The sequence below is a fragment of the Harpia harpyja genome, chromosome 6, assembly GCF_026419915.1.
Source record: "Harpia harpyja isolate bHarHar1 chromosome 6, bHarHar1 primary haplotype, whole genome shotgun sequence".
Taxonomy (NCBI): domain Eukaryota; kingdom Metazoa; phylum Chordata; class Aves; order Accipitriformes; family Accipitridae; genus Harpia; species Harpia harpyja.
This window is the reverse complement of record NC_068945.1, coordinates 9,643,614-9,656,951: the sequence shown is the minus strand read 5'-3', so window position 1 is coordinate 9,656,951 and position 13,338 is coordinate 9,643,614. Positions and strand designations below refer to the sequence as shown.

Here is a 13,338-nt window from a genome sequence, read left to right as displayed (position 1 = left end):
ACGTGGTGCGCACTACAGATTATGGATAATAGTGATCTACCTCACAGGGAAGGGAGAAATAAAACACCTTGACATTATCACATAGGAGAAACCACCACAGTTAAGTGATCTCTATCACTATTATGTTTGCAGCCCCCATAACAAGTTTATTACTGGTTTTGCTGTGGTTTTGCTGTTCTTTTATCCCTGAGGAAAGCCAGCAGAAGACAAAATGACTTGCTAACATTTCAATGAGCTTTACTTCCATTTGTCGTCTTCATAATTTCTTTCGCAGGCAAAGCTTACTTTCAAAAAAAATGAAGTGTATGTGTGGGGAAGGTTCAGGTCAGATAAAATGTGTTGCAACAGAACAAAATTAATTTGATGGGGGTGGGTGTGAAACATCTCTGCAGGCTATGTGTAAACTGTCATGGCCAGCTGTGCCTACGTGAGTCAAACCGGCACAATGCATACTTTGGTCACATTTGGGTTTTGGTGTACACTGACCATACTGGACATATGATGTGGACAGCAGTATGCAATCCAGAGTGTTCCAACAGGATGACACAACTGCACTTGTAGACTGCCTCCTATGATTACTGTAAGCAAAATTTCGGAGACTACAGGATGGAAGGAAATAAGGAGATGATGGAAGTATCAAACATGATTATGGGAAGATAACAAGAAAGTTCAATGGAAAAGGAAGAAAAAGAGAGCAGAGTTACTGCAACTAGTCTTCTTCACAGCATAACAAGGAAGAAGGTCCCAGCCACATGCAACTTCTATGAAAGGCAGATAAAACATTGCACCCAAAATAAGACCTTACTGGCATGCTCATCAACATTGTGCAGACCCAGTCTGAGAAAGACCAAAACCAGCAACAGACCAGCAAGCATATGGATCCCAAATCCACACAGCAAGAGAACTGTTCACCTCTAAAAGCCACCAACACTTTATATACATACCAAATATAGACATAAACCTGACATAGTGAATGGCATACCCCTTTCAGGAACTCTCAAAATCGTTTTGCTGTCAAGCACTTTACTTTCTAGGTTTCTCTCATTCAGAACAGTGATTCTCTGCAAAATAGCTATCTACTGCTGTCTAACATGTGGCTTCTAAAGAAAAGGAAGGCTAGCACAGACAAAAGGAGGAACTGCTTATGACTCTTATTTTGGGGGCAATGTGGTAAGGGGAACCACTGTTTTAAGTCTTTAAGTCTTTACGGACATATTTCCTTCTGTAAGCCATAAGACTAGAAAACATTGATTGGCTTTCAACCTCCCTTCCTCTGGCACCAAGAGCAGAGCAGAAAGTAACTCATGGGTTGATACTTCCAGAGTGGGCTCATCCTCTTCTCCAGAGTCTAGCCAAACTACATGGAAACCAGCTCAGTCTCTGACCTGAAGTGTGAGACTTGCATCGCTGGCTCCCTCCTCATGTTTGCCCACCCTTAAGTCTCATCTCATACATTTGCAGTATAGTGCCATGGTGTCTTTTGCACACTGTGACCCCTTAAGCTGGATGCAGTTCACCACCCAATCTATGATACAACCACCAGCTCTGCTACATGCAGGTATGGCTTGGAAGATGGCCACTGTACATACACTGCACTTGTAGAGGCTGGGATAAGCCATCTACCAATTTTTAACGAAGCACATTAAAGAGGCTTAAGTCCTCGGCTGCAACTTGGTATCATGGCTCAGCCTCCGTGATTCAAGCACCTGAATACGGCCATTATGTGGTGGTCTTAGTTGTTACAGCAATAGCAAAGTAAAAAGTCTGTTTGTAGCCAATCCTCTTAGCATCCCACCTTTTCAACAGGTATTTCCACAACACACAGAAAACCATAACTTGGTCATTCAGGGTACAAAAACATATGAGACTAACATAGCAAGTAAACAGCTGAAGCTGCAATCTATCAAAAGACAGATTCACAAAAGACATGCATTTCCTAGTCTCTGCAGGGGTCTGATGTATATACTTTGTGGGGTACAAAACAGGGCAGTTACCAAGTGTGGAGATGGACAGGAACTGAGAGATGCTTCCCTTCCCAAATAATTACAGTGGTGAGATTTTCTAGCTTTTTCAATCATGCTGTTGAATGTTTGCCTCACCCTCCAATTAGCAGAGCAAAATAGCTTTTAAAAAAAATAATTTAGGGGTATAGGAACAGAGAGAAGAAAAAGTAAAATGGTGAGTTACTCCTTCCAACTCTGTATTATGGCTACTGTCTTCAGGAGAGTACTTTCACCTGACATCTATAAAGTAACAGTTCCCGGTGGGAGAGCAAAAGGGTAGAAATCTCATCTCTCTCCTCATCAGACATTCGCAAATAATGCTGCTTTACCCAACTAGCAGCTAAATGGTGCTCTGCAGACAGATTCATAGAAAAGCCTGGAAAGACCAAGTTCATTTAAGGCTACCACAGATCATCATTCATGAAACAAATTCTGAAAATCCTTGCCCATACATAACGGCAGATAAACCATTTCTTTAACCCCAGGTTGATTAGATGTTTATCCATGTGCAGGTCTGAAGATGTTTTACTCCTGTAAAACTACTGGTGGTCATAAGTAACTGATCACCTCCTTTTGGTGTAGAAAAGCATAATCAGCTGTTAAAACTAAATTTCACAGCTGGACACTTTTAATCAGTAACTCTTAAAGCTGCCTCGGAAAAAGTGCAAGGTGGACCTCATTTTCAGTTTTCTGCACTGTGTTAAATAAGTGAAACAAAAAGGATGGCAACTGAGGTAGTTCTGCCTATTTGTAGACTACAAATTCAGATCTTGTCTATTCTGGAAAACTCTAAGATGACTGAGATACCTAATTAAATTATGACATCAGAGGAGATGAGAGTTAAAACTGAGCAACTGTGAGGAACAGACATATTTTGACATTCTGTTTAATGCTCTTTATTTCTGTTAACCTGTAATTATTTCAATGACTACTGAACAATTGAGAGGGATAAAAAAGTATGTCTTGTTACAGAAGATGCCCCCCCTGTTTTTAATTAAGGTGTAGGATTTCACAATGCAGATATCTGAGGCCTATTAGAACTGCTCTGATAACATTAAGTAAGACCAGACTTCACTTTCATGATATTGCCAAGGTTACCCTCACTTCCCCTCAAAACAAACAAAGCAAGTTCCTCCTAGCTTAGAGTAAAATGTTTTAGTTGTGCTTTAGATATAAGAAAAAGAGCACTTTGGTTCATTTGAAGGTCACCTCTAATGGAAAAGCCCCAGCTCTGCCTCCAGAGCAAGCCTTCACCTACAGTAGACTATTACAACTTAACACTTTGTGTAATTCAGCTTTCTTAATAAGGGCAGTTTGCTGCAATCTGAACAAAGTAAGTAGCAACGTTACATTTCTGAGCAGACAATATGGACGCCCTGCGGTTGAGGGCAACTGAAAGTGCAGTCTACTTTGAAGAGTGACTTTGTAAAGATGGCACTGTGCAGTTCCACATTTATTGTCTCTCAATGGCTTCTGGATTGAGTTTACTCAGTTTACAAGTGAAATGATTTTTAATTCTACATAACGCTCCTCCATGCAATTTCAATAGAAAAGCTTTAAGTCAAGCCATCCTCTTTTTCGCCCATATATCATCACTCTTAATGAAGACTGTGCATGCCAAATGCAAGCTGGGAGCTCTAAGGTAAGAGTATGATTTGAGGGCAATAGGTCAAGTTCTCTACTAGTATAAATCAGTACTGCTTGCCTGCTTTCAGTGGAGGCATTCCCATGTAGACCAGCTGAGGATATGGCTAAATGAAGACCCATTCTTAAAGTGAGAAGCTAAGTAACTGCCCTGCTTGTGATACAGAACCAAAGGAGAACTAAAGTCATTCTCCCCAGCCTGTGCTGCTTCAGATAGCAATAAAAAGGTAGTATGTTTACTCCTAATACAGGACTGCAAATAGAGTCTGAGAGCAAAGAATGTCTTAAACAGTATGTCATTGTCCCACAGCCAATTTTCAGAGTAAAACCACAGACTAATGTGAAGATTTCACAATGCAGATATTTGACAAAGAAAGGATATTTCTTCTGGTGTAACGTTTGGGCCCCTGCACCAATACAACATATTTCCCAATGACAAAAAAAATCTTGTAAACCACAAAACACAAGGACACAAGATAACAGAAGTTAAAGATAGAAGAAGAAACCCACAAAGCAGAAATATTAAGGCCACCTGTGCACTGGTGAAATACACAATCACCAGAGCCAAAGGATATATCCCTCATTAATATTGCATATAATAAAACATACACATATGTATAAGACACTTGATCTTACTCTAGAGAAGTAGTACCAGAAAAATGAAAATAAACTAAAACCTTTGTGGCCAGCCTACAGTAAAAAGCTCTAGCCTGAATCCTAGCAGCTCTTAGCAGCCTAAGTCAACAGGACACCAGAGGGAAAACAGAGGTCCCCATGTAGATCCCTATCAAAGTCACGACAGGATTCTGAGGTGAATGCTTCCAAGGAGAAGGGGAGAAAAAGAAACGTCGAAGGACAAGTTGCCAAGGTTTCAACCTGAGACCTAACAACGAAGCACAAGTTGCCAAGGTTTTAACCTGAGACCTAACAGCAGCCACAGACATTTGTTTAATCTTTCAGGTGCTCATTAGTGTCAAGCCCTTGTGGCAGCCTCCATACTGTCTCTCTATACTGTAGCTGGCTGAAGGTAGAGTTATATACCATCCTAATGAGCCGCAAGGAGGGTGATGTGCGTCATTGGCTTCTGTTTCAATCTTGGCAATCTAAGTGTAAAAGCCTTGCAACAGCTTCTGATTCTGCTGACATTTAATTAGCCAGTGTCATTTTGATGCCATAGCCTGTCTCATCAGGATGATAACTACAAAACAACATGTGGAGCATAAAAGTTCTATAAGAAGTTTCAGGTCTGGCAGCCAAGGATACGAGTCCCCTGACAGTCACGGTTCCTGGGACTGGTCCCCATTAGCCCTTTGTTTTGGCATTGCTATCAGCAAGAGCTTCTCTGTTAAGGAGAGAGAAACAAAAAAAACCCCCAAAACTGCAAACCTCAGCAAAGCCTTGCAAAAAACAACATCCTTTAGCTCGAAAAATTATACCCATCCTGCAGAAAGGGAGCATACTTATTGCACAAACTTACATCCTGAAGGACAGGTTTATCCTAAAGGATAGATTTGATGATCTTCTGGCCTCAAAAAGTAGTCCTGTTTATTTAAGTATGTACAGTACTTTTCTCCATTTGCCATCAGATGCTTGGGAAGACAATCTCCAATAATACCTGCCAATTGTTGCTTGCTCACATCAGCTGCAAAATTTGAAAATGGTCATTGCTACACAAAATGTGACTGGTCTATGTTTTCACTCAATATAACCAGTGATTCTGGTACAGTACATCCATTTACACCAGACAAGGTCAGACTTTTTTGTATGTGGGTCTTTTTTTCAAAATCCTATTCTCATACACTAAAGACACCACTTTTTTAGAGTGTTCCAGTCAGAGATGTATAAAAATTCAAATGAACCAAGCCATTTAATTCACGGAACAGAATCAGCTCAAAATCTTTGTCAGCAGAACCTAGGCACAACCTAATGTTTTGTAAAGGCAGACACTTACGGGACTAATGGGCCACAGCTCCATTTTTGAGCAAAGCATCTACCTGAGGCAGAGGATGGGCAGAAAGAGGTCAGCAACCTTAAAAATTCACCAGTGTGAACCAGTGTGGTCCCCAGATCTCAGCTCTTTGGGAGGATCCTTGCTGGAGCTGAGAGCTGCTTCCCAACTGGATGAGGCTAAGCCTATCTTTTTAGAGCACCCACAAGGACAGGGAGATCTCTTTTAGGCAAATGTTACGGGCCAGTAATGGCAACACCACCACTGAGGGTAAAGGTGTTCTTGCAAGACTTTTCCGCTTGGCTTCTGTTCGCTTCTTTTCCATGGTATAACCCTGATATTATCATTTCAGCCAGTTAATGCTCACTGCAGACTGCTGGGAGTTGTAACTGGTTCCACCCATTCCCTATCCTAAATAGCCTTCCAGGTGTTTCTTTGCTGTGCCTTATAGAAGGTGCTTGTCAATGCACAGTATTAAGTAATTAATTTCTTCCTTTTTCATCAACATTTCTTTTTAAACAGTCAAATTCACCCCAAATTTACCCCTGACCGCAGTCACACTTACTTCACACAGAATACCATTTTGTCTACCTGGGACAACCCAGCCAGTTGAGAAAGCTTTGGATTCTCATACTAAAGGACAAGTTACATACAATGATCCTGTCTCACGTTTGGAGGCACACATTCACAGTGCTACTTCTCGTGTTCCCCATACATTAAATCATGGAAAACCTGCACCCATCATTTTAAGGAAGGTCTTGCCATGGCATCCCTTGACCTGACTTGAACTATATGCGGGTCAAGACAAATGGATGGGTACAAGAATTCACATTTACTTTATAGTATGTGTTTTAGTAAATGTATTTTATTTTATGGACACACACAAAAACACAAGGGAAAAGAAGGACCAAGGTCCGAGTTCATCTGTCTAAACGTTAAAATACATCTAAGTGAAGGAAAGCCAGCAGCTGCTCCAAGCTACACCACCAAAAATAACTACCCACAAAAAACCTTAAGCCTTACAATACCTCCCTCACACACTTGTAGACATTATCTTATGAAAGCTCTTCTTGCCTTAACAATCTATAACGTTAGCAGCACAGAAAAGCTTACTTGAAAAATATATGTTAGCATCATTTCTTTAAAAGACTCTTGGAGTACTAATGTGCTCAGTGGTTACGCACTTCTCAACTGTAACACCTGATAAATGCCGATTTTCCTCATTAGTAAGGTAGCTGGGATTGAGTGAGCATAGGACAAAACCCAATGTAGCAGTTAAAGCAAAGCACTGGGGACCAAGCAAGCTGTATTTGCTTCCCATGACAGCTAATGACTTGCTGTCTATAACTGCTTCTGGCTTGCTGTCTTCACCTGTAACACTGGGTAATACTACCTACTTTATGAGAGGGGGAAACAAAATTAACAAAAGCTTTTAACTGCTCTGAAATCCTACAAAAAGGAAGATTAATTCTTTAAAAATTTCTGAAACCACTATTTTTATTGTCATTTATTTGTTCTGCTGTAGCGTATAAGAGTCCCAGAACCCGCAGTTCTAGGCACAGCATTGATGTGGAAAATAAAGGTGGTCCCAGCCGTTGCTGTACTCAAATCTGATGAAAGATATAGAATGACATGCTAAACAGAAACCCACAGGAACAAAAGGCTTTGTGCTTCTTAGAATTTTACATATTTGGACAGCTGAATTTTTTAAAACTGACTTTAGTTTCTACTTAATGAATGTATCATATCCAAGTCTCATTATCAAACCTGTCCTATTTCAAATGTCAAAAATAGTAACTTTTAAAAAGCCTGTAGTGTACCCCTACTCCCAAACTATAAATCCATGCCATCAATTATTACCATTTTAATTGCCTAGTTAGCAAATAGTCTTCATGTGTGTAGACTAATAGGCAGTAACTTCATGAAGTAAACATGGCAGTAAGACATTAGTCTGATAAAGCTTGCCAAGTTTGATACAGAAATCTTGATTTTCCTATTAATATATTAACAAATATATAAGGCTGAATGACTTATTTTGCTCAGTCCATTTAAAATTAGCAGCAGAGAGGAAGGAGTATGACTTACTTGTGATGTCTAATTGCTACGGTATGCTTAGTAGTACCTGCAGCAAGAACCTTACAATTCACCTATTGTAAGTGATCGTAAGTAAGCAAATCCTACCTCTTCTCCCTTGGTTTATTTTAAGAACTTATAAATGGAAGAACACTTCCAACTGTGTTAGTCTATCAGAAGATAGCCTGGTTCGAGCTTGTGTTCATTTATGCTGCATACCTGCATTGATAGCAAGCAGCGTTAATTTCTTCTAACCTTATGGCATGGAGGAAGTCATTTTTCATTAAGTCTTGGTGCCACCAGTAAATTATATAAATATAAGTAGGTTTGGTACTCCATTGGGATTTAAATAAGTTTTTAGCTAAACCTCATAAAAACCCCCCCCAAACAACCTTCTATTTACCTGGAGGTTACAAAGGTATTGTGGAATTCCAAGACCTACACTCCCTCTCCAGCAAGGCATTTAAACATACGCTTAAAATGGAGCAGTTGAGTAAACATTTTGTTAGTCTGACAGCACAGAACACGCATCATGAAAGGGGTGACATTCTATGCCAGTACCCCTATACTCCTGGAACAGCTTTGGGAACCAGATGGAGGAAGTCACAAGGCATTGAAAATTTGAAAATTTTATTACAGCATTACAATTTGCTTCCCTACTCCCTACCCACTCGTATCCTTCTAGATCAAGGACATGTGTACACAGCCCTACAGGCAGATGAAAGTGCATTCTTCCCAAGCTGCAAGCTGACTAGAAGCTATGTAAAGTTATTTCACGTTCTTCTGAGCCTCATGAATAAAGCCCCTGCTGAAAGGTACAGCGTATTAGCTTGGACTTCATGCCTGATTTAGACAGTTTGCATCTAGCTGAAAAACACCGAGACACACTCCAAAGTATTTTCTGTTAACAGAAGCACATATATACATGCATGCAAACTACAGGATCCTGTGGTTATAACCAGCGCCTTATTTCACTTCATAGTAAATATAAAGGGGTCATGAACCTCACAGAAATACTACTAACTCCAAGAAAGTTTTTTAAGTTTACAAACTACTGAAATACCTTGTTATAACTAACAGGTAGAAAGCTCAAGCAGTCATCTGAAAAGCCAGAGGATTTCTTTAGCCTTTTATGATTTCTTTTCTTTGGGTAGCCATTTAAAAACTTGATTCTCCTACACTAATGCTTCTGCACATAAGAAGTGAGTAAGTATGAAATTTTTTGTGCTACTATGTCAAAAGCTTTTGTAATCTCTACAGAGACATCACATCAAGATGAAGTCTCTTTGTGGACAGCCTTACTAACCTTGCAAAACAAAGCGTAGCCTGCTTTAACACAATCTTTTAAAAGGACAGCAATAGAAACACCACACCAATTTATTTTGACTGAGGCTTGAAAAGAATAGGTATAAGAGCTGATGGAACTATCCATAACATACCACTGGCATTCACCCAAGACTACTGTAAGAAATTAGCAATCTCAAGTTCAAGGCTTGGCTCTGAGCATGACATTTGAACAAGACAAAAAAACCCCAGAATCTCCTCCATGGATTTTCAAGAGAATTGTGAACGCTCTCTTTCTAGCAATAATAGGCTTATTTTTCCAGGATGTGACCTCAAGCACCAGTTTGTGTCACTCCTCCACAAGCTGTAGAAGAGCTACATCTGGAAGGAGCCCCTACCCTAATGCCAGGCTGCAGAGTGGGGGTGCAGCTAGGGTAGTTCTTCATGGATAAGTTAGTTCTGCTTTCTCTCAGGGGTGCTCCCTTCTCCTCTCTGCTCATAATACGTCGAATGGGAAAAGTGAGGAGCAGCAGTGTCCAGACAGTCTGGAGTCAGTGCAGGGGAAGCAGCACAGCTATGGCACGTGGCAGGCTGGAGGAAGATGAAGAAATAAAGGAAAGAAAAGAGAGGACAGAGAAACATGTGGAAGAGACGTGATAACTGTCATGTTATGGCATATTAAACAGTCAGCGTCTTACCATCACGTCGCAGGCTGCTGCGCCCACACACCTCTGTGTGTCTGTGTGTGATGTACAAGTGTGCACATGCACTTCCATACGTGTGCCTGCGTTTGCATTTGGGGTAGGGGTTGGGAGGCTGTAAAGGAGATTTAGCAACAGAAATCTCAGCCTTGCTTGTGACATATTTATAACTTTCTATGCACTGTGGGTCAAACATTTACAAGAATGCCTTTGCTTCTGGTAAAATCAACCACAGGAAGAGCAAGGAAGGATGTAGTGGTGGCAAAATGCAGAACCCACCATCGCCCTGAAGAGTGCAACGACAAAAACTGAAAGTCTGAGCTCCCCAAAATAAACTGTCTGTGTTTGAGGGCTGTAACAGCAAAAAGAGGAACTCTTGGTCTTTATTTTGCTATTACAGAGGGGCCAAAAAGCTGTAACTAGAGCAAGTGGTCACAAGCATCAGGAAAGTGACTGAGGAGCTACACTGGTTGTAGAAAAAATAAGTCAGATGAACTGTGAAACTGTAAGGAGCACAGCAAAGAATTATTATGTAAATCAGGTCAGCTAGGCTGAAAGGAAGGCCCAGCCACCAAAAAGCCACTTCGACATAGCAAAGTGTAAGAGGGTGTTTGGAGAGCGGAGCCAGCAAAGGAACCCGGCAACAATGGCCTTACTGAGGAGGGACCATGCTCGTATCCTGCCCATCCCAGCGCAAGTGAAAGGGCACACATGGAAAGAGTCTGGGGTCAAAGATCAGCAGTCCTGTGCCAAGAATCATAGCTTTTCATTAGCGAAGGAGAGAGAAAGGCCCCAGATTGCCTGCCCTTCCATTGCTTTGTTTTGGTATGGGGCTTCACATGGGTACAAAGCTATTGTAAACAGACACATGTACTGTGTTACAGAAATGCAAGAAGAGGAAAACAGTCCATTTTTTAAAAAAAGATGGATATTTTTACAGCATACAGAGCCAATCATGCCATTTAATTCTACAGAACAGGAAGGAGCTCAGCAAACTGCTGCCATGAGACTTATGCAACCAAAATCCTGACTACAGATCAGGCATTTGGAATAGCTGTGGAGTGGCTTCATGGGCCTCCCCAGCACCCTGAATATGTATCTAGGGACAGAGCTTAATCTACACCTCAGCTAGCTAGTGTACCCTTGGCAGTGACCTCTCTGGTAAAATGACCCCAGCAGTCACTTAATATATAGTTTTAGGCCTATATTCTACTCCCCCAAATTAATTATCCATTGTCACGAACCCCGTTAAGTCACGTAACACAAACTGTACGCAGAAGACATAAAATTCCAACATTTCGATTTGGCAGGCATTTAAATTTTCAAGGAGTAAATAGTCATACAACGGAAGGTGCTACAGAAACTTTCTAAAAATTCTATCATCTTTGGTGGGTATCTTATGTACATGCAGTGCAAGAGTGGAACATGGTCATCCGTAACAACATCATAATAACAAGACTTATTTAAATGTGTTGCAAGCACGCGAGCATAATTCAGTAACTGTTTTTCCATTCCTTGCTTGAAAGAAACATTGCATAATACCAGTGTAACTATAGATTGCTTTCTTTTCTTTTTCCATTGAGTATTCAATTCCTAGCAACACTTAATAAGTATAATCAATGTGGAACACTCCCTATCCCTATCTGTTTATTTCTTCTTACTTAGTAAAAACATTTTTAAAAAAATTTGGCCCTTATATGACATATATCATTATGATATAATAAAAAACCCGTGGTCTTTACTTAATTTAAAAAATCTTTTCAATACTCTTAACACAATGAAAAATAAACTATTTTTGATACCAACTGCTCTGAAGAATTACTATACCTTCAGGGTCCATTTTACCTTTACCAGTAGAGAAGTAAAAGTGATCAGAAAAAGCCTGAGGGCACTACAAGATAATTCAAAAGAACAAAACAGTGAAAAGGTCCAACTATTCTTATTAGCTAATTAATATACCTAAAATAATATGAAAGTTCTCAATTCAAGTTCACTTGGTATCACAATTGAAGCTACCATTTAAATACACCAATAATGATAACTTGATTTATGATTTGATTGATATGAATGAGCTCTTAATGCTAAAAGAAGACAAAGCTAAGTATACATTAACTGCTTTGCTCTACGTTGTTATTTCACACTAACAGAGCCTACCAAATCCTGCAGAGTGCCTACTCATACAGTGAGACTGCTCACTTGTCCTGCTCTCAGCAACTTCCCAGATAAAGTCATGTTGTACGCAAACATAAGCCAGAAATCACAAGAAGGGAAAACTCCCTTTTTTGATCAGACAGGTTTTGTGTGGCGTTTAACCACATAATGCTTTTCTGGAAGCAGTCACATAACAGAGAAGACATACCTGATGTGCCAAAATATAGATATTATGGCCAACATCTTTTGGGGAGATGCCATCATCTCCATTCTCCTCCTCAAGGTCACATTCGAGGCCTTGGTTATATGCATTCTTCATCACATCCACCTGTAACACAAACCCAACCAAGGAGAGATGAAATAACTGCCACGCTTGGGGAAAAAGCACCGAACGCTGTGTTTGAACGCGCTCGCTTTGTTCAGCTCAAGCCTGGGTGGGTGCCCTGCAGTCCTGCAAGAAGAGGGAGCAGTCTGAGAAACACTTTCTGAATAAAGACGAGCTTGAAGTATTTATGAAGCTCCAAACTGCTACATTTCTCATCAGGAAAACTTCTGCAACCATGAGAAAGGAACAGGGATGCTGAGTCTTTCTGAACAGGTATTTTCACAAATGCTTTTAAAGACAGATCTACAGATACCACAGGCAGAGTCTTGTGGCACTTAAGAGCGCAGCCATGATCCCTCTCTGGCTAGAGCTGGCTGCAACGTCACGCAGCATTCTCCAACCAGTTTAACACAAAAAAACCACTAAGCCAAAAAGAAAAGGAAGATACAGATCTGGGCAGGGCGCTGGGGTAATTCCAAAATATTCAAAAGCCTCTTACAGGACCAATGGGGCGAAATCCTCTGTTCCCCATGCAGGGCCTGATCCTGTAGTTGTACCTTAGGGGTGGCCTCATCATGCTGACATGCCACCATGGCGATGACGCCCTGAAACCAGCAGGCCACTGGGCTCTGCCCAAGTGCAGGGCCTGATGCCCACAGATCTCCCCACAAAACAGGTTCTTCAGTCAACGCTGTTACACGGTTAATTGGATTGGAAACAATTTCTCCAGACTTACAATCTATTTAAAATTCCTGGAGACCTACACAAGTATCACGGTTGTTCCAAAATACAGCAACAACTGCTTGTAACCGTTTGCTCATGAGACATATGTGTAACTTACAACATACATACATACCATGTATATATTACATGTCTACACACACACTTCTGTTAGCACTGTTTCACAAACTGTACAAGCTTAATTTCCCAGCCGCTGACAAAGTGTACTTGAAGACAGTCTACCAGAATATGATAATTTAGTTAGGAAACAATTACAGAAAAGTGCTTGGAACGGATAAAAATAATGAAGTCGTAAAGACTGAAATCATGCATGCTTGATCCTTTTAAAGTACTTTTTGTGAATTAGTACTATCCTGATACATTGTGTCACTATACGCTGCCAACACTTTTCAGCTTAGATGCAGATCATTTTAAAAATGTTTTAATGATGATTTTTTTCAGCCAAAAGATTTATGAATATTCAGAAGT

At 40.5% G+C, this 13,338-nt stretch overlaps 1 protein-coding gene across 3 annotated transcripts in view; it reads right to left on the bottom strand.

Annotated features, from left to right (window-relative positions):
- Nucleotides 1–13,338, bottom strand: part of ITPR2 (inositol 1,4,5-trisphosphate receptor type 2) — a 285,893-nt gene that overhangs the window by 59,369 nt on the left and 213,186 nt on the right. For all 3 annotated transcript variants that reach the window (XM_052790972.1, XM_052790971.1, XM_052790973.1), the window contains one exon: nt 12,013–12,132. In XM_052790972.1, coding sequence (XP_052646932.1) covers nt 12,013–12,132 — 120 coding nt within the window. The remainder of the gene's footprint in view (nt 1–12,012; nt 12,133–13,338) is intronic.